The sequence below is a fragment of the Paralichthys olivaceus genome, chromosome 19, assembly GCF_024713975.1.
Source record: "Paralichthys olivaceus isolate ysfri-2021 chromosome 19, ASM2471397v2, whole genome shotgun sequence".
Lineage (NCBI taxonomy): Eukaryota > Metazoa > Chordata > Actinopteri > Pleuronectiformes > Paralichthyidae > Paralichthys > Paralichthys olivaceus.
The window spans coordinates 1,349,277-1,371,012 of NC_091111.1; the positions used below are offsets into that span (position 1 = coordinate 1,349,277).

Genomic DNA, 21,736 nt, shown 5'->3' on the forward strand with positions numbered 1-21,736 from the left:
TGTCTCAAGAACATCAAGGCCTGGATGACCCAAAACTTCTTAGGTCCAAAATTCAGAATAGAATTCAAGATCCTGCTTCTCACATATAAAGCCCTTGACAACCAGGCCCCTTCATATAACAAATAGATCACTTTGTTCTCAAAACACAGGCTCTCTTGTAGTTCAAAGAGTCTGTAAGATTAGAACAGGAGGTAGAGCATTCAGCTACCAGACTCTTCTCCTGTGGAACCAGCTCCCACTGCCCCCCCACACTCATTTATTTATTTTAATACATGTCAATAACTGTGTCTTTTTTCTCCCATAGTCCCTCTCACTCTTTCTCTCTCATTGCAGATATCTCTGACTCCAGAACTGCAGGACAACAACTATTGTTATTATTATGAACATAATAATTATTAACAACAATACTTCAGTCAGCTGATACCTGATTGTGCTCAAGTGTTCCCAGTCTCTCTATGATTTGGCGCAATACAAATAAAATTGAATTGAATTGTAACTTAAGTCAGTAATACTGCACTTGGGCTGCCGATGGTGTAAAGTTCATGAACATAATTCTGTCAAAATTCAGGGATGTAGCACTCGACCACAGTCACTACATCCAAATATGAGGCTACAGCCAGCATCTGGCGTAGCTAACAAAAGGCTAGCTATAGGGAAAAGGAAAAGCATTATCCATCTCTCTGACTCCACCTGTCAGCATCTCTCCATACAATGGAGTTAAAACCCAAAGTGTCAGTTTTACATCAGGTTATCGTGTGCAGGACTTTTCAGGCTCATCAATGGATGACAGACCCTCTTTACTTTATAGCAGCTCCTACGACACACATATTCCACGTTGTAAACTACAAATAGAATGAAAAGACTGAATGACTAATAAAATCTCAATGCCAGACGCAGCTGGCTTCCTGGTGCTCTTCATTGTTTTATCAGAGATATTTAATCAGCAGAGATTTCCCCACACCACAGCAGAAGAGCTCTGAGAAACAGTAAATCTCTCAGGCTCCCAGGTCAGGCAGCCTACTGACGAGGAAGTACCTCACAGATTTAGAGTGTCTGTTCCTTGCTGGTCACAAAGACTTTTTTTTCTCAGCAGCGAGCATTCACTTCCTCCTCTGAGTAATAGGAGCAGCTTCACACAGACCAGTGTGTCTGTCACAGCAGCTGACTGAATGACTGACTGTGCTGAGCTCTCTCACACGCACAACACACGGATTTAAAGAGGGACCCGTGCTCCAAATCCACGCCGTGCTGAATGTGTAAGTAGAAAATAAGAGAGAACATTTGAGTCCCGTGACAGCGTAGCTCTGCTCTTTGTGTTGACATGAACATGAATCCTCAGCCACAGCCTGTAGCTGCGTCTTGTTAAGACTTGTCATGTCTCAGATTGCAAGAAACTAGTAGGTGTCAGGGTGATAGTGTGTGCTGACTGTGTGAACGGGGCTGCAAGGAGCAAAGGTTGGTGGAGTTTGGACATGTGACAGAAAGAGACTGGTGAGGGGAGCTGGTAAATGTGAAAATAACTCAGCAGCAGAGGATGTGGTTTGGTGGAGGTTGTAGAAAGCCTGTCTTCACCAAAGCCCCCTGCAGAGGGAGGATGTGTCAGATGAAAACCCTTTGTTTTAGGACGTGTTTTAAAATAAAATCCTCGATTGTTATGGCTTCAGTACGGTAAAGAGACAACCGTCTTTGCGTCACAACTTTCTTTTTTCCCTCATTCTTCAAATGTCAAGTTGAGACATCAAAAGCAGCGAGGGCTAATCAATCCATCTTGCTTGACAAGGATCAAAATGTCTCCACAAAGAGTAACAATGTGGGCCGAAAGTGAGTTGAATTGTTTTAACATGACAGGTCTTCTCATTTTCTGTGTTTCATGCTCTCAGGTGTTGTGTTAAAGTGTTGCACTAAGAATAACTCTGCTGGTGGGAGGAAACGTAAAACAAGTGGGTTGAGTCATTCAACAGTTTTGGCCTTCAGATAAATAAGTATGATTTCTCTATGGCCATGAAGTTCAGGGGGTTTTCAGACATTGATTCAGGGGGGAGGGTGACATACCCACTCTTTCATTCACATCTGTAGCTGAGTTCAAAGAGTAACTCAAATAATAGAGCCGAGTATCAGTGCGGACCCTTAGCTTCCTCCTCTGCTGTGACAGGGGCTTTCTTAACCAGCATGACGTCAGCTACTGCTTGCGCTTGCGTTAACAGTCATGAGGTTGTGGTAAGCAGAGTCGATTCTGTGAGCAGCAGTCAAACCACAATTGATTTGTCTGAAAACTCCTATGAGACCACAGCTTTGCTTCTTGTGTTTACAGTGACAGAGGTCCCTTTCTGGCACCTGTCAACTGTTCCAAAACACAGTGTGTCACTGTGGCAACACGGATGAGCCAGAATAAGGAGGCGAGGAGGATTCCCCTGATAGATAGTCCTGACAAGACAGAGGAGAGGAAAGACACACTCTGACTCAGTGCTCACAATGGACCACCAGCAGCATGCCAAAGTGGAGCGATTTCTCAAGTTAGGGTACTCTCAGGCTGACATCCTGAGGGTCCTGGAGAGCCTCCGCCACGATGCCCAGACCAATGACATCTTGGAGGAGCTGATAAAGACGTGCCAGACTCGCACTTACAACGAAATAAGTGTTCCCAACAGTCCCAAGCTGGTGTCCAGAGGCTGCAGCCCCAGCCCCTGTCAGCCCAGACCTGGAGCAGACCGAGACTCAGCAGCTGGCTTCAGACCTGTGGTCATAGACGGAAGCAATGTGGCCATGAGGTGAGTCCCCTCATCTGTCATTTATAACACTTGTCTTATATCTCAGTCTGTGTGTTTATATTCAACTGCAGAGATCTTTACAATGTTGTAAAGTGGTACATTTGAATTTAGATCTTTTTACAGACATTATGATAATCAGTAATATTTACCTAAATTTTCAAAAGTACTTTTTGGGCAGACTGGTCCATTTCAGCCTCATATCATTATTGGAATATTATTATTATAATAACCTCTGCCTCGGGGAGGCTGCGGTTCAGGGGGTACATTTGGTTGTCCACTAACTAGTAGCTCAGCAGTTCAATCTCCATCATACTACCAAAGTGTCCTTGAGCAAGAAATTGAACCCTAAATTACCTCTGACTGTGCCGACAGTGAGGGATGTGTGATGGAGAAAGTGCTGCACATAGATGCACTGTATGAATGGATGTGTGAATGGGTGAATGTCAAACTGTTCTGTAGTGTTTTGAGTCATCAAGGCTAGAAAAACATTATATGAATGCAGACCACTTGTATTTAAGCAGCTGTATTTTAAGTCTAGTAAAAGTGCAGCTGATTAAAACAACTTTACATGTTGTTGAATAATTGAATCCAAGTCTTTTATTCATCGTGTTTTAACAGTCAATCATGTTTTGTATGTGAAAACCTAATTCTGCTTAAATGAACTCCAGCTCTCAGTAACATAAAGTGAAAGGTAAAGTACATTTAATGTAAACATTGTCCCTACTGGTAGTTCCTAAGTAAAATTACTGGTACTTTCCATCTCTGTTTAACTGACTTGTCTTTCATGGGACAAAAATACATTTTGTTTCCTGGAGAAATACTTTTAGGTTTGAGCACAGATGATAAGTTAATTCAATCAATCAATCCCATTTTATCTGAATAAGCTATAATCAAAGAGAATGAGAAACTAGCCACTTTTTTGTACTGAAGCCTCCCTAGTTGCATCAAATGTTGATGTGATCACACCACACTTCCTCTTTAAAGATGGGGAAGTGAAAACTCAATGTGTGCTTGCTATACTCTTCTGGTTTTGTCCATGAAGTTCAAGACGGCCTGAAGCCTGAAGGAGAAAGTGTCACGTTCATTTATTTTTACATCAGATTCCAGCAGTTTTTTCTTTCTATCCACTGTGACTTGGAAAAGGTGTAACGCTGCTGAAGTGAAATTCCCATCCACATCATATGATCTCACAGCCACCAGCGTTACCTGACCCTAATCCAGTAACAAGGAAGTTCTGAGTAAAATGTGCTCTTACTGCTAGCTTAAGGAAGGGTGCGATATTTATTCAAAATGATTCCGAGAGAAAACAAAAGAGAGAGTTTTTCAAAACATGCCGTCCTGTAATAAGGTAGTTTACTTGATGGTTAAAGTATTTCCTACTTTCATTCGGTACAACAGTAATGTAATCTAAACCCAAAGTGAGACACTCTCATCCTGAGATGTGCTCACCTGAATCATCCTCACATCCAACATCATTCCCTGCCATCGCTTTATTAGCTTCTTTAAAGGTCCAGTGTGTAAGATTTAGGTGAAAGGGATCTATTGGCAGAAATTGAATGGAGAATAATCCTCATGATGTTTTCACTAGTTCATTTCATCTAAATTGTATGAATTGTCATTTTCTTTACCTCAAAAATATAAAATACTTTATATTTACATGGAGGGGACCCTCTCTATGGAGGCCACCATGTTTTTTACATTAGTCCAGACTGGACAAACTAAACACCTTTTGAGTTTTTATGACAACTGAAGCTACCACAGGTTCTTTTTCATGTTTGGAAGGAGAGGGTGAGGTGAGGGGTGTTCAGCTGTAATATGCAATTTCAACACTAGACATCACAAAATTCTACACACTGTACCTTTAAGGAGCATGCCAGGAATCTGAATATTGTACTTCCATAAAATTGGAACCCTGGTGAGTCAGATCTAGAAAAGAATGGTCAAACTTGAAGCAGCAAGACTTCCTGACTTTTAGTCCCCACTATATCTCAGTCTCCTTGTCTTTACTGCTGGCTTTCTTTGATTAATTTGCAGTTTCCAAAACCAAGGTTTCTCAGAATCTGTCAGTTTCTTACACTCACACACAGAAACGTGATCTGCTCTCATCCATCTGTCCAGCAGCATCAGACATCTCTGATAAAGCCACCATGCTCCATCTGCACGGCACTAAACAGCATAGAGACCAGCTAGTGAGCCAGAAAGAAGCCAGAAATGATGTTTTGCAACTTTCTGATGTCAGTTATTATATGCTATACTGGGGAATATATTATATAAAAATATTATCTCTCTAGAAATTATGGAGTTATCCTGGAAAATGTTTTTTTCTCACCGTATTTTTGTTGACTTTGACCTCTGCACAATCAAAAAGTTTAGAGATGCTCTCCCAAGTAACACACAGCCAGTTGCAATTGATGTTGCGGTTTCTGCTGCTGTGTTTTCACAGCCAACTGTTTGCTATTAGCAACTTCATAGATTTGTTCTGCTGCCTCCGAGTGGCCCAGAAATGGAAGTTGGGTGAAGCAAGAATATGTTATATTAGCCAACTTTGTAATGTTAAGATATGTCAGCAGTAAATTTACACTGTTGCCTAATCTACACTGTTCCACTCACAAAATATAAAACAAGTCTCTACATAAACGAGTGGCTAAGGGCTGTGTGTACAACTTTCTCTTATTATGGGTTATATTTGGGAAAGAGCTCCAGGCTGTGATGTAAATACCATTCAAAGGAAACTTAATCATGCAACCTGTCAAGTTATGCACAACAGATAGATTCACTGTGAACTATCTCATGCTAAGCTCTGGTCACATGCAAAAGCAAAGTTTCTACCCACTTCCTGCTGATTGAAAGAAGGGAAACCCCCACAGGCGCACACATACGCACGCACAAACGCACAGAGGCAAACACACACACACACATATTACTGGAATGTATTCAAGTAGTAAACTGGACAGAAAGGAAAACATGTGTGGACTGATGAGAACGAATGGTAGGTTGCACTAACTGAGCTCCAGCAAACTGAGAGCAGATGAGACAAAGATGATCCAAGTACAAGGAGCCAGGCTTTCTTCTTATACTAGTCCATAACTTTTAACCAGCCATGGTCTAGTTTGAAGAAATGGCTCAGTTCAAGAATCAAAATCAGCATTGAGGGTTTTTTCTGCTCATGATCCTGTCACATGAAAAAAACTTCTGCTTCTCAAACACAAATCCCATTTGCCATGGGACATTTAAAAAACACTTTAATGGGATTCTTACAAAACAAAATTCAAGGCTTTAAGGACCTTTGAGACTGATGTATCCCCCTTGATATGGTCAAATTAGTGTGTGTGTCAGTGTGTGTGTGAAGTAGGACAATAATGAATTCCTCTTTGTCATCTTCCTCCCTGTATTCACTGGGGAAATGACAATGACCTTAAAAAATGCTGCCAAACAAATGATTATTTATTTTATTTTATTTTACTCTGCTGTAAAAACGTTTCCACTGTCTTTTGTAAAGCACATTTGTTTATTTTTTTTTATATATATGGTTGCTTTCAGTTCTTTTATGTTCAATGAAAATCACCTCTTGAGGTGACATGCACGTTAACAGCTCAGCGTCAGGTATTGTGTTTCACAGAAGTCGGAGCAGATGCCTCGTGACACATCTACTTCCTGCTTGTGTGGGCGCACAATGTGTAAAGAAGCACAAAAGAAGAAGTAGAATTCTTTAATATTTACTCTGGTTTCTGTTTCTTTGCAGCCATGGTGACAAGAAGGTGTTTTCGTGCCAGGGTCTCCAGCTGGCAGTGAGCTGGTTCTGGGACAAAGGGCTTCGCAACATCACTGTGTTTGTTCCTCTGTGGAGGAAGGAACAGCCGCGACCAGATGCACCCATCACAGGTAAGGTCACATGACCCGGTTTGCACCCTGTGAGCTCAGTCACATGATAATGATGCCTGCTTGGAGAGTTATATTTGGAAGGTATTTAGATCTTCCTTCAAGCTGTGATGTCATCATTGTTCTAGAACATGACTTGTGGTTTATAGATAGCGAATGTGCCAGAACGTTATGCTTGAGGAAGTAACAACAATAACCGTCATATTTACATACTGCACACACACACAATAATACAAACATGTTTTCAGACCCAACATCACTAACCAACTAATATTCCAACTCATCTCTACCCAGCAGGTCACTGGTGTGACTTTAAATTTAAAGCTGCATTTATTCTTTTTACATTTTTGAAATACATCTGGGTGACAGACCGAAACACAAGTGTCCTGTGGAGTTGTGTGTGAGTCCATCTGTCATATTTGAGGCCATTATGTCCTCTTCTTCTAGCTCCGCTTTGGTCTCTGCTGATTCCTTAAACATGTCTGGCTGCATCTGTCGCTGCTCCACGTTCACCAGCTCATTGTCAGCTGCGTCTGCCTGATGCTCGGTGCTGTGCAGATGTTATCTCTATATCTTGAAGTGCAGCTTGAAAAACAATGTATGAAGAACTATTTTTATATTTGAAGAAAAACTATTCTGAAACAAAGACTTTCGGAGCGGGAAGCATTCTCACGTCAGGCAGCCAAATTTACCAGCAACCAAGTTAACATAAATACTGCAGCCTCTTAAGTGAAGCTGTCACATTGTACCTTTGAACTGCCTGTAAACAGCTGCACTTTCCAGGGGAACAAGTCACACAGGAAATGAGACATTTTACATTGAGCAAAACAAGTACGTTCATTAACGAAAAAAACAACCTGAAGAAGCGGAGGCCCTAACACTTTGTTTGTTTCATAGAACCTGTCAGGACTGCGTCTACGCTAACTGGAAACTTCACGGAAACAAAAATCAAGGAAATCAAATAGTCTCCATAACTGTTCTGACAGGTTAAACACTTCTCTGGCATGTAACCCGTAGCTGCTGGTAAATTTCCATCCCTCTTTCCTGTCTGTTATCTTCTCTTTGTTCGGCAGCTCGAGCCAGTTTAGACTGACAGCGATTATAAGCAGTTCACAAGGAAGCACCGTTCATGCCAAATACAGTTTCACACCTTTTATGATGCTGCTGTAAAGCTCACTATCAAAACACGGGTAAAGCCATAAAGACAGGAACTCATATGTGCTGCAACGTGAGCTCACCTGTCTCTGTACACATCTGTTTGTCTGCAGGGACATTTTCAGTGAGCATTTGGAATTTAATACCAAGCCTGATATCCACCACTCAGATCAAAAACAAGTGAACCTTCAGCCATTATTCACCGAGACCATGACTTTGTTTTCACAGCTGTGTTTGCTGTTATCTCACGGTTATGGAACATGGTCCTGAGGCACATGACCTGGTCTTATATTAACCTTCCAATGATCTTACCCAGAAAACACAAAGACAAATATTTATTTTTTTAGGAAAAAAAACTTGATTGTGAGCCTCAGCAAAGGGAAGTTAATAAAACAAAATAAATGCATAATTGATGAATTCATTCTTCTATTTACATGGACAAATCATTTTCCAAACATTTTCTTCAGAGGAAACATTTTAAAAAGATTGATAAATAAAATTTGGTAAAGAGAAAGACACATGAATACTATTTTACTGTTTTACATGTGTGCTACCAGGGTGCTCAACCTCTGTGTACCTGCCTTCAGGTGCACTCTTTCTTTTTGAATGACCACTCAAAGTGCTTCACAGTACAGTTTTTACATTCACCAAATAACACACATTTATACAGTGCAGTGGGAGGGCTGGGATTGAACTTCCGACCTTCTGGCTGGAGGATGACCGCTCTAGTTCCTGAGCCACAGCTACCACTTTCATTATATCATAAGTAATGTTATAATTAACCTTAAACAAACCTGTCTCTCATAAGTGTGCTGGATCAGGATCGGAGGCAACATGTCTGAATGAATGAGGGAGACGAGCTTGAAAATGACCTCCAGTGTTGTCATGTGTCTCGTAGGTCAGCACATTCTCCATGAGCTGGAGAGAAAGAAGATCCTAGTCTACACACCATCTCGCTGCGTGAACGGAAAGAGGGTGGTCTGCTACGATGATCGCTTCATTGTCAAGCTGGCCTTCGAATTGGACGGCATTATCGTGTCCAATGACAACTACCGTGACCTGCAGACGGAGAACCCCCAGTGGAAGAAGTTTATAGAGGAGAGGCTGCTGATGTACACCTTCGCCAACGACAAGTAAGAGCGATGGTTCTGATAACACAGGGCCCTTCATCAGTTGTGTGATAGTTGATCAGTGGGTCCTAGTATCGATGTGACTTGATCCTAACTGTGTCTCTGTGCTGCTGCAGGTTCATGCCTCCATATGATCCTCTGGGCAGAAATGGTCCCACCCTTGATGACTTTCTACAGAAGAAGCCCAAGGCCCCAGACAACAAGCTGCAGCACTGTCCATACGGTGAGTTCACATTTCTCTCCCAGCATTTAGCATGCAGCACTGCTCAGGTTCCACTTCCTTGTTCTGTCCGGGGGCATCAAAACAGAAACCTGCACAATAGGAACCAGTCACCAGAACATAAGAAAGATATGAAAAGTGCAGCATATAAAACATCAACAGATACAGTGTATTACTTTAAGTATCTGACTGGTTCAGAAAACATTTTACAAGGCTAAAACAGTCTCAGCACAAAGAAGAAGTCCTCAAACATCCACAAACATCGCCCTAACTGGAGGTTTGATATTTTCAACACAATACAATCTTCAGATTCTAGATTCTATTTACTCATTGGAAGACCAAGGTAGAATGGAGCCATTGTGGCTGTGTGCTGGAGCACATGTAAGTTATGGAGGGACAGTCACTAGTGTGTGGGATTAGCTGAGGTGTGTCAGTCAACAGACACACCTCAGCTAATCTCACCATCCCTCACTGTGGGGACAGGAGCCAAACAGAGGAGTTCAATCATGCTGGAGTTTCATTTTGTTCATGTCAGACACACAGCTAATTTGTTTGAAAGGGTGTGCAGTAAGGCAGTAAGCACACACACAGACAGACAGACAGAGACAGAGAGACAGACAGAGAGACAGAGAGACAGACAGAGAGACAGACACACCCACAGATATCTTCCTTTTTCTCCAGGAAGTTAAATGATGATGTGGTGCTATAGTTTCAAAAGTCTGGAAAAAACTTGTTTCTGTCTTTCAGGAAAGAAGTGTACGTATGGAGTGAAGTGCAAGTTCTACCACCCAGAGAGGGCCAACCAATCACAGCTGTCTGTGGCTGATGAGCTGAGGGCGCTGAGAGACAGAGCCAAGAACCTCTCACCCAAACCGAGCCTGCAGGACACACACTTCTGCTCTGCTTGGTATCAGCCGGAGCACAGGTACAGCTCGTCCACACCTCCGCCCCTGAGCACAGAGGATCATCCACACAGGGCGTCACCCAGTGAGCAGTTCATCCATGAGAGAGACTCCAGCAGCCAGAGCAGCGTCCACTTCTGTCCAAGCCCAGACGTGGACGAAGCCTTCGGCTCCATGGAGAGCTCAATGTCCAGGCTTTACATCCAAGATGTTCCCTACAGCATGGAGCTCCCTCCCCACAGCTACAGCAGTGGAGTGGCCAGCTGCAGCCTGGGCCACGACGACTTCTCCCTCTCAGGGTCATACGGCGGGAACACCCACAGGCCCTGTCTGAGCGGAGGAGGTTGCAACCCTCATCAAAGCCCCTCACTATCCTGCATGCACCCTGTGTGCAGCCAGTGCAGGTGGGGTCACCAGCAGACCAGGATGTCCCCGCCCCCCAACCACCACCACCACCACCAGCAGCAGCAGCAGACAACATGGTCCTCCTGCCCACTTCTGCCTCCACATAACGGAGAATGTTCCAGCCATGTTTCTGAAAAACCGTTCTTCAGGCAGCCGTCCAGCAGAGAGACTTACACCATGCCCAGAGACCCATGGGTGCAGGGCAGCCTTTTTGATGCCCGGGTCAACGGCCAGGACAAGAGTCCATGCAGCAAGCAGAGGAAGGCCCTGAGGAGCCAGCTGAGCACCCTCTTCCCCCAAAGCACTGTGGAGCAGGTCATGAATGCTTACCCAGAAATCTCAGACATGTCCGAACTGATTCCTCTCATCCAGAGCTACAGGACCAGCCACTTCTCCCTTTGAGATGGAGAGACTGTTTTTTTTTACTGAAATTAAGCCGAACGTTGAATTTTGTCATCTCACAAGCAGACTGAAAACAAAGACAAATCTGAAAGGTTTCAACTCTTCATAAAGTGACTGTGAATTTATATTATAATTCATACTCATCACAGAACAAACGTCCCCTTTATTCAAAGCATTAAGAACTGACTCTGATGAAGTCTTGGAATTGTAGCAGACTGAATACATTTTCCTAACCCTGTGTACATGTGCAATGCACTAAGCTCCATACATGCTACTTTCAGTAGCACTGAAAAATGTTTCATTGAAGCAGCATGTGTTGTTGTTCTCATGTTGCCTCAAAGTGAGGAATGCTATATTCTGTACTTCTGTAAAGAATGTCATCCACCTGTGCTGGGTTTTTTGTGCCTGTGAAATAAAAGCACTTAAATAACTCTGGAGTGAAATATTCATATTTAGAGTCCACACACTTCTGGACATGTGCTGTAATGAGTCATGTTGCTGCACTGCTCTCTGGTGGTTAAAGCTTCGAGTTTAGCTTCCGCAAACCTGCTGTAACATGCTGACAGCTTTTAGTCTGGAGAGGCAGCTTCAGTCCTGTGTGTTATTTGGTTCAAATGGATGTAGCTCTTAACATATGACCAGAACCTCAGGGACAAATTAGAAACCACCTTAATGCACCACTAACTCGCACACAGTTTATTAAGTTGTAAAAAGACTAAGAGCTGCTGAGAGTTGGCAAAACAAATTAGAGTGTCTTTGCATCAGCAAAGCCTGGAGAATTATTTAAGAGCCCAACCACCTACGGCAGAGTCTGTATCAGCTGCTGCCATCTAGCAAGTCCTGGACCTGCAGACTCCCTTCTGACCAGGCTAATGAATTCAATTGACAACTACAAGGGCACTCCCATGCCTCCACCAAGGCCCAACAGTCCATCTTTGAGATCACATTCACCAGATTCAGATTTGTATTTGGAGCTGCACCACATTTCACAGGTTTGTTTCCAAAGTGATACTAAAAATGTGACCAAATAAAATCAGAATCATGATGGAACACATTCATTGCTTGATCTATTCTACCTTTTCTCTGAGCACTGTCATTCCTCTCACGCTAATTTGATCATGAGATTTGAGCAGTTGGAATCTGTTGAATTTCTATCACAGGAGATTTGAGAGGCATGTGCATAGTTTAGTAAAGCTTAAAAAAACTGACTTCATGTCAGCAGCTAACTTTCATCATCAAAAGTGCTTAATGTATTAATCTTTGGATTCTCCCGTACACCTTTGACTCACCTGATGACTTTTCACAGCTCCAGACTTACACACCTGTTTGTTTCAATGGCATGATAAACCCGATGACGTCATCAGAGAATTCTTTTCAAGGAATCAACAGTTTCTTTTCAGATGACATCACCCAACTTATTGACAAATTGCAACATATCCCTGTAAAACATCAAATGCAATGAAATGTTCTTTTAATGTGTAAAATATGCAGCCTGCCCCTTTAAATTCTGACCCATTCATATCTGTCCATTAGTCTCAACTGGTGGTGAGTAATGATTGCCATGAGCCTACATTTGTTCTGCCATCTGGTGGAGAAAATCGTATAACAGCCATAATAATTATAATCTGAGTGGAGCATCACAAAGACACACAAACATTCAGAATAGATTTTTTTTTATCATTTTTACAAATAACTTATCTGTTACAAAGACAGTTTTCCCAGCTAAAATCAAATGTTCAAAAAAAAAAAAACACTTTAGATATCCAAATGATTTTTTTCCATTTAATAAAACATGAATAAACTGCCTCTTCACACCGAGGTGCAGATGAAGCTGGAAACTGGTTTCTTTGGTTTGGAAAAAGGAAAAGGTTTGATGTAAGTGCTTAAGAGACAATATTTCATCTTCTACTCTTAAATGGGTTGAAACAATAGTAAGGTTTTGGTTTTTAAAATGGCACTTGGATGTGACAAAATAGATTATCAATACAAATTTAATAGTTCTAAAGGCACTAATGCAAGGCATTTCACAAAGGTGGAAAAAGGTAATTACTCCACAGTTAAGGTAAGTTAATGATAATAAGTAAACTTTAGGAACCCCCCTTGTCAATACACACTTCGGAGGATGAATGGAGCCAAATAAAAGGAAGAGTATACTAAGTGGACAGTAACGTAGTGCTTATATTTGCTAAAAACACGAGGTCTTGTTTTTTATTTTTTTGCCTTGTCTGCTTCAGAGATGCTGTAAAAAACGGCGACATGTTGGACTTATATGTATATTTCTGTGTTATAGGAACAATTTAAACAGAAACCCATTCACTGATCTGTGGACCTCACAGAAACCCAATTCAGGTGCACAGCAACGTGGACACTTTTCATCCAATCAGCTGTTCCAGGAGCACTATGACATTACTCTGCAGTGACACAATGATTCTACTTGAAAATGAGTCTCTTTGCACTGAGGTGTCTTCGTCCCCAAACATTAAACCTACATTCCAGTTGTCAGATAAGATGGCAGTTTGTGATTTGGCTTTTTGTCCCATTCCCTCCCCGACAGTCCTGAACATATTTGGTGTCCTGAAGTAAAGAAAAGAAAAACAAAACAAAAAAAAAATCTCCTCCATGGCCTTCCACTTTGCTGCATCTGCAGATCGTACACAGGGAACTCAGCATTTTCACGAGCGATGAACGGACCTGGCAGGCGTAGCTTCATGATGACTGCTCTGTTCCTCTCCTTCTGCAAGGCTTCAACTCTCACAGATATCAAGTAAAAAGCTTAAAAAGGGAGCACGGTGCTTATTGATTTGAAAGAGGGAAACAAAACAAGACAAAAAAGTTAATAAAGTCTATAAAGCTATACTTACAGGAAATACAAGTGATTCATAGTGTGAGGAAGAAGGCTTTTAAGGCACATTCTAAATTATGTACAGTAAAAAGCTCATGGGGAGTTTCTGCCTCCGTGTACTGTACACAAAGCATGCAACTTAATTTCTTTTTTTAATAACTAATGACTGAAGAGACAGAAGAGGGAAACTGAAAGGGCAGGAAAAGAGGCATGTTTGAGTTCCCCCTTTGACATCCTCTAGAAAAACAGCAAACAAACTTAAAAGTCCAAGAGTAGTCTGTCAGTTTTCCCTTCAGAAGGAGAGCGGTGGCTGAAAAGTTCCCAATCCCCCAGTCATGCCACCACAAAGGAAGAAAAACTAATGTATTCATTCAGCAAAAGGCACATTGGCACCTGTGTTCTGTGTGTGTGTGTGTGTCTGTGTATCTGTTGTGTGTGTGTGTTTGTGTGTGTGCCGTCACACTGCAGGGCCACGCTCGTAATACTGTAAGTGGGAGCAGCGAGGTAGCCCAGGGCGCAAAGTGTCACCCGTCGAGCAGAAACAAAGGGGGAAGTGACCCCACGCACTCCAAGTCTCTGAGGTGAGGTATCATCCGACTCTGGCCTTTAGGAAAAACACAAGTTGTAAACACTATCCAGTCAAGCCTTCAGTGGACAGCATTCAACAAAAACCTTATAGAGGAAACAGAAAAGAGGAGGAAAAAAAAAAAAAACAAGGAGGCCGCACAATGCACAAAGACCACGCCCTGTCCCAGTTTTCATACATGTAGGGAAAAAAGAAAGAGAAGGAGGGAGCCCCCTTTCTATTCTAGTCTGGTGAAACACAGGTGGGCAGAGGAGATAGCGGCGCGGTGCAGCCTGGTTGGCTCAGAAGTGCCGCGGGAACTCGCACTGTTCACAGCGGTTGAGGGCGGGGTGGTTGAGGAAGGTGCAGGCTGTGCAGCTCCACTGCGTCCCCTCGTCCTCCTCCTGGTCTGCAACGGGCTTCACGATCTTACTGCCCGAGTCTGTGACAAGTACGAGGAGAAGAAGAAGAAGGGCTCAGTGCAGGATACAATCATTATGTTTATGCAAGAAGTAATGAACAAATCGAAAATATTTTTTGCACACTTGGCTGCGGAGCGGTGAACACTGCTTGTGCTCAGCGTGCTTCAATGAGCTGCAGCAATTGGATTATTGTCTATTTGGCAGTGATCTAATGTAAACATACAACCTGGAGGGCTTTTTTAGGTCAGAGGATTAACACAGCTGCATGTCTGCTCAAAAATGCTTCCAAATAGTCCAAAGAGCATGAACATGGAGTTCAGGAATAAAAAGTGTCATCAAAAAGAAACGCTCTTGTTGAAGCAACACATTAACTTCAGTATTAAAGCTATTGTTAGATCAGTGTTTCCCAAACTGCAGGTCACAGGATAAATGTGAGGCATTAACAAGAAAAACTGAAAATACACAGCGATTATTCACAATATTAAAACCTGCTTAAGTTGCTTAATGAATTTGAGATCTAGATAATTTGGAGGCTGAGTCAACAAATTTAACTCGTGTTGTCATGTTCCTAACACCAGTCCTGCTGAAAGAGGCCACTGCCATCAGGGAACACTGTAGCCATAAATAAATGTGTTTGGTCTGCATCAGTGTCAAGTCAGAGAACACTGCTCGGAGCAGCACACTGCCTCCACTGCCCTGCTTTCTACCCATAGGGCATCCTGCTGCCATTCCCTGGGGATGGACAAAGTAAAAGTAAAATACCATATAGCCTTATTGTAAGTGTATGAAAATAAATTACAAGATACAGCAGCCACGCCATGTATCAATATACACTACATGTATATATCTATATACAGTATATCTATAGATATATCCATCAGCAGATTTGATCTATCCCGTCAGCAGCACACTGACTCAGCTGATTAAGTGGACCATTGTTGAGAGCAACAGGCTAACGAGGCATGACAGAAATCTGTCAACAGATAGTTCAAATAATCGGACCTACAGTAACTTTCCTTTTGTACTTAGTTCGGTAATGAAGGGCCTACCCTCCAGCAACACTGACGACAATGACAGACAAGTCACTCATAAGCAGACAACTGATGAAACCTGCATCCATAGCAACTAGTTTCTAAGTAATTATTGAATCACCCTTCGATTGCCAAAGCAATAGCAGAGTTATTTCAGACCAATTCTCAGGAAACACAAAGTTACACACTTTGACTTAGAGAAGTTGTGAGCTACAACAAACACGAGTGGTTGATGGAATAACAACCTGTTGTTTCATGGCTGTGCAGCACAACATTGTTAATGACAATAAGGCCCAAATCAGGTGTTATGTTGCTTAAATGTTTTATATTGAGCTGAATAACAAAGCTTTTATTTTGAAAAGTTGTGAGCTTTGGTCTGAAGATTGTGTCGATTGCTTAAAAGCTGACATGAATATGAAAAAATAAAGCAAGTTAAGTAAAGTATTCATTCTGACTAGAAATCTGTTTTTCCACTAACCAGAAGGTCAACGGTTTGATACCTGTCCCCCCATACCGAAGTGTCCTTGGGCAAGATACTGAACCCCAAATTTCCATTGACGGCTGTGCCAGCAGAGTATGAATGATGGAAATGTTTTTTATTAATATAGAGCTTTTCTAGTCTTGATGACCAGTCAAAGCGCTTTACAGTTCAGTTTTTGGGGTTCCGTATCTTGCCCAAGGACACTTAGGCATGTGGAACAGGGAAGAGTGCAGTGTTAAATTAGAAAACTTTGTGCTCATTCTCCCTGATTTATCTGCAACGAAGAGTTGATAGTTTTTCATAAAATTAAAACTGAATTTGATTTATTGTTCATGTGTGTGGCTTAATGAATAAATTCATAATTTACTTGCTTGACTGTTTCATACATTGCATGTCAGCTGTTTCAGAGGTTTTTGTTAAGCAATCAACACAATCTTCAGACCCAAGTTCACAACTTTTCAAAATAAAAGCTCGGTACTTCAGCTCAATATAAAGCATTTAAAGGTTCAGAGTGTAAGATTTAGGTGAAATGGATTTTTGGCAGAAATTGAATATAAAATAATCCTAGCGATGTTTTCACTGGTGTCTTTCATCTAAATTGTATGAAATGTATTTTTTACCATAAAATAATCCTTTATATTTAAAAACTTTATATTTATTTATTTATATTGACATGAAGGGGTTTCTCTCTGTGGAGGCCGCCGTGTTTTTTACTGTCGTCCAAACTGGACAAAATAAAACCTGTTGAGTTTTCATGACAACTGAAGTTCACCACAGGTTCTCTTGCATGTTGGGAGGGGGAGGGGGAGGGGGAGATGAGGAGTATTCAGCTGCAACATACAACTTCACCTTTAAATTCTACACACTCAACCTTTTAAGCAACAAAATGAACCTTGTGCTTTTACTTTGAAGACTACTTGCTAAAGAGGAAATGATTTAATAAATGTTGTTGCCATGAAGGAGATCACCACCTGGTTTATCCGTGAATGTCTTGTCAGTCCAATATGGTGAAATAAAAATAGTAAATTAATCAAAATGATCTGGCAGGACTATTGGCCACAGGCAGCCAGTTGCTGACCAATGCTGTAATTTATCTGTCCTCAGATAAATTACAGCATTGGTCACATTCAACTGAGTCAGCAGATTGACTGTTGGCATACTGTCCCACCCCATCTCACTGCTCCAGAGCGCTGGTCACTTGTTGATTCAAATTTGGAAGTGTAGCCTCAAAAAAAAGCCCTCCCTTCTTTGAGGGCCAGGCTTAGATTAGATTAGATAGAACTTTATTGATCCACACCTTGGTGAAATTCACTTGTACTTGGCTTGTAAACGTGGCTTTAATAACGAAGCAAGGTGGAGTTTTGACAGACATTACATGATGTAGTTATTAATAATCTATTAATAGGCTCAATTATACATCAAATCAAATGGTTGAAAGGAATGTCGACATGGAAAATAGGACTTTGGAGTGATGACCGTAATAAACTTACCAATAGATAAAGTACCTTTGGGTTTGGGTGGGACAGGACCAAGGAATCCAATGTTGTCATAGAAATTATGGATTGCACTGGGATTAAAGTGTGGTCCTGCAGATGGAAGGAAGCAGAGTGGAACCTCTACATCAAACAGTGAATGTATATTGTTCATTGTGTCAAAAAGAGAACACCTGGAGTAAGAGCACATGTGTCCACTCAAACCATCAGTATGTATGTTACAAGCCTCACTGTGCTGCAGAGGGGACAGAGACTATCAAGATAATTATTATCATGTGCAAAGTTTTACAGCAGTATTCAAAATATGAATTTATAAATAAATGCGTAAATAGCATGAGTGTCATATATTCATTTCATGAAAAGGTGGAAACCACACAGATGCTAAGAGTAGAGTTTGACTCAACTGCATGAATTCCCTCCATATCCATCACTTCTCTATATTCACAATTAATCTAAATTCTAATTTGTAAAAATATAAATTATACAAGATGAGTGTGACTTGACAGAGAATTGATATCTGCATAAATCGCCACAGACCTTACTTCACCTGTGTAAACCAGTTGGCTGTTGGCAACAGCAGAGTGTTGCCAGGGGACCAATTAATCCCTTATTACCGACCAGGAAAAGGATGCAATTCAGGAAGGATGCAGAGAGGATGTGAGCAGGCCTGACCTATGTGCTACAGTTGAAGGTCCTGAGTCACACTTAATAACTTACCGTTGACTCAATTATCAAACAACACAGACAGGCATATCAGTTGGATGCCAGTAGAAAATTCCAATAAACGAGTATTAAATGTTATATGGCAAAGAAAGGAAAGACATACAGATTCTTACCTCTTGTTTGAAGGAGATCAATTTCTTTGGTGAGGCAGTCGATGTCGATCTGCAGTAACCTGTTTTTGCATCGCAACTGCTTCATTTCCTCGATCTGACAGAGAAGGACACCAGAAGCTCAAAGTTTATCCTCAGGCACAAGACATTAAGAAATCAAGCTTCTATGAGTGGAGCAGATCTATGACAGGGGGAGAGCAGCTCCACTCTCCAGTGCTGGCTCGCCTCAGTAAACAACACTAAACCAAAGAGCTACTGAGCTCAGCAACAGCAGCAAATTAACCTGCCACAGCCACTCTCCTCCTCTGCTCACTCAGACTGTAATAGCTGGCAAAACAGCTGACTCAACAAAAAGCCAGAAGAACTTCCAGGAGGTTTCAACAAACTCACAGCTGTAAATCTAAGACCAGGATGAAATTGAGCAGACATTGAATATTAAAAACATGTTCAATTTCTGTTTATATGTTCCCTGAAGTAGCTGCAGAGGCTGCTGCTGTTTGAACTGTGGAGTGAATTTGATCTAGACTGTGTGCTCTGTCAGTCTGAAATGTGGAGAGATATTAGCCAAATCATAAACAGACCCTGTAATCAGCACGGATGTGCCAGGAGACCAAGAGTGGTGGAGTGACCCAGATTCCATTTATCTCTTGGTAATAACCAGAAAAATATGTATTTGCAGTTATGAAGAACATGTCTGAAGACACTTAATCACAGACCTTCGACATCTTGCCATTGAAAGTATCCCAGTTTTGAAGCACACAACCAACTTAGTAATATCACACTGCAGCTGATTTCTGTCTGTTAAATCTGTGAACTGAGCTTACAGAAGGAATTTGGGAGGCTGAGTTGGATCTTTCCAGCCGTCTCCTGGTAAGGTCGTTCTCCATCTCGTTCACCTCCTCTTTTAGCTTCTCCAGCTTCTTCTTTTTCATCTCCAGCTCGTGCCACAGCCTCTCCATGCGCGCCTTCTGGTGGACCAACAACGCTGGAAGAAGAAGCAAGAGCACAAAGAGAAAGTACTGTCAGCAACTGTTACCTTTTTACAGAGAATGCAAATTTGCCTGGGAAGTTAATAAATAAAAACTATTTATATAATTGGCGTTATTGTTGAATTTATAACTACAAAATATGATCAAAGCGGAGAACACAACAAAAACTGTTGGAGACAACAATCTAAGAGGACCATTTCTGTGGATAAAGGACTGACACATTTCCAGCACAGAACACAACCTACATACACCAGCCAAACCAGTTCTGAGCATAATTCCCTGTTCAAAACAACTGTAAACTGTAGAGAGAGACAGGGGAACTACACAGATCCCTTCCTGTTGTCTTTCAATATGTTTCATCACCTACTGTGGTAAAATGAGGAGATCATTCTTACCCCAGTGAGCTGTCTGCTGCAGGCAAGAACATAGTGTTTAATGCAGAGCCTGAGTCATGCGTGGTCTCTTGTCTCTACAGCCGCTTTCTCATTCATTTATTATGGCTATGTGCTTGCTGACAGGTTGTGACACCTCCTTCAGAGACATCCAATGATAAACAACTATCTCACCTGCTACACACATGATACTACTTCACACTGTGGACTTATGACCTAAATGTTAATGTCCAGCGAAGGTAAGATCATCCACTCTATCGCCAGTCAATGTGCTTAAGTTAAACTGTTGTCCGCTTCATCAATACGCAATAAAATGAGAGAGTGCATCAGCTAAAAGTCAAAAAAGAGACTGTAAATGTTTATACTGAACAGAAAAGGCCAAATGTTGCTCGTTTGGGTTGGGTTTAAAACATTTAGACTGGCACTGGGATTTGGTAATGTACTGCCAAGTTTTACTGTGAGGATAGATCTTGAACATAAACAAATTCTTTGTGGAATATAGTAAATTACTACGTTGTAAAGATTGAGTTAAATTTTTCACACACTCTTCCACCACTTTCTTGAGCAAGTGACCGTGTGACTAATTAAGTGCGACGTTGTGTTTGTGCGTGGGGAGAATGGGGACAGAGCCTGGAGAGTGAAAGAAATTAAACAGAAGCAAGTTAATACATGTTGAGTACGGAATTTGAACCGTAGAGGATTGAGACGGTTATGAAAAGATGGTGGTATCACAGAACTTTGTTTTCATGTGTCTTTTTAGTCTGTGTGTGTTTATCAGGTTGTATTAGTCCGTGTTAAAATCAGTGGAGCAGCCAGAAATCTAGAAGCAGCTGTGTTAATCACATGGCTACCTCATGGTAAGACCTACAGTTTTAATCTTTGTCACTGTGACAGCCTACACCTCTGCAGCTCACACACTTAGTTTCTAAAATACCTTTGGTCAGAAACATCATGAACAAAACTTGCATCCATGTTGTTTGATCATGACTTTCTCACTTACTCTTTTCTGTCACCTCTGTTATTGCTTTCACTGAACGTGAGCTCTATAGAACTGAGCCAAAGTATGGCAGCCAACATCATGTTATTATCTATTTTCATTAAACAGCTGTTCTTTTATAAATATAACTTATGTTGTAAATAAAAAAAAAAAGCAAACCAGTAATGAACATAATCAAGACTTATATCTTTTGGCACCAGATGTACTGTAAGGTTCTGTTTGATTGAGCCAAATACATTCTGAGTGTATTGCACAGTGTTCTGTGTAATCATGATAATGTAATCATGATAATATAATCACCATCAATATTATTATTATTATTATTATTATTATTCTGCTGTCAGACAGAAAAAGGTGACTGGTGACAATGAATACATTTATGTTTGATTAACAATTATGTGGTGACAGGAGCAGCTCTGAATGTGACGATGACAGAATTTGATTTGTGGCAGGAAGTCCACTGCAAATATTTTCATTGCAAAGTACTTTGTGACAAATAAATAACTGAACAGCTCAACAAAAGCGCCACTGCTCCAAATTGTATCATATGAAAAATAAATGCTGACATTTTGCAGATTTGAACCATAAAATCAATATGTGGCCTGACTATGCTGGGCCTCCACAAAGAAGTCAATGTATGGGAAACCTGGCACAGTAACAAAAATGTTTTATTACTTTTTTATTCCCAAACCAAAGCAGATAAAATAAAGGGAAAATGGGCTGATGAGGGTCAGTAGCAGTGGCAACGTGTCTAGTGTGAAGCCCATCTTCGTTGTTCTCCCTGCAGTGCTGGAGCCACAGCCAGTGACTTATACAGTCAAAAGCCCAAA

The 21,736-nt window shown here is 41.4% G+C and overlaps 2 protein-coding genes across 3 annotated transcripts in view; one reads left to right on the plus strand and one right to left on the minus strand.

Annotated features, from left to right (window-relative positions):
• The first annotated feature begins 957 nt into the window (after nucleotides 1-957).
• LOC109632402 (probable ribonuclease ZC3H12D) lies at nucleotides 958-11,292 on the plus strand. The gene is made up of 6 exons (XM_020091653.2): nucleotides 958-1,256; nucleotides 2,312-2,768; nucleotides 6,511-6,650; nucleotides 8,701-8,935; nucleotides 9,049-9,155; nucleotides 9,900-11,292. The coding sequence occupies exons 2-6, from the start codon at nucleotides 2,473-2,475 to the stop codon at nucleotides 10,859-10,861; spliced, it is 1,740 nt and encodes a 579-aa protein (XP_019947212.2). The 5' UTR covers nucleotides 958-1,256; nucleotides 2,312-2,472; the 3' UTR covers nucleotides 10,862-11,292.
• A 1,225-nt stretch (nucleotides 11,293-12,517) lies between these two features.
• The window catches only part of tab2 (TGF-beta activated kinase 1 (MAP3K7) binding protein 2), a 45,759-nt gene continuing 36,540 nt past the window's right edge, over nucleotides 12,518-21,736 (minus strand). The window contains exons 4-7 of one of the 2 annotated variants that reach the window (XM_020091878.2): nucleotides 19,353-19,513; nucleotides 18,532-18,625; nucleotides 17,708-17,788; nucleotides 12,518-14,710 (exon numbers count right to left, since the gene is read on the minus strand). In XM_020091878.2, coding sequence (XP_019947437.1) covers nucleotides 14,571-14,710; nucleotides 17,708-17,788; nucleotides 18,532-18,625; nucleotides 19,353-19,513 — 476 coding nt within the window. In that variant the 3' untranslated portion in view covers nucleotides 12,518-14,570. Of the gene's footprint in view, nucleotides 14,711-17,692; nucleotides 17,789-18,531; nucleotides 18,626-19,352; nucleotides 19,514-21,736 lie in introns of both variants that reach the window. The other variant, XM_020091876.2, reaches the window with a different exon arrangement.

Bases quoted from the DNA above. Each gene is read 5' to 3' on its own strand.
- LOC109632402 (XM_020091653.2), top strand. From the start codon at position 2,473: ATGGACCACCAGCAGCATGCCAAAGTGGAGCGATTTCTCAAGTTAGGG. The intron at 2,769-6,510 runs GTGAGTCCCCTC...GTTTCTTTGCAG, and splicing joins GGAAGCAATGTGGCCATGAG to CCATGGTGACAAGAAGGTGT. The intron at 9,156-9,899 runs GTGAGTTCACAT...TCTGTCTTTCAG, and splicing joins GCTGCAGCACTGTCCATACG to GAAAGAAGTGTACGTATGGA.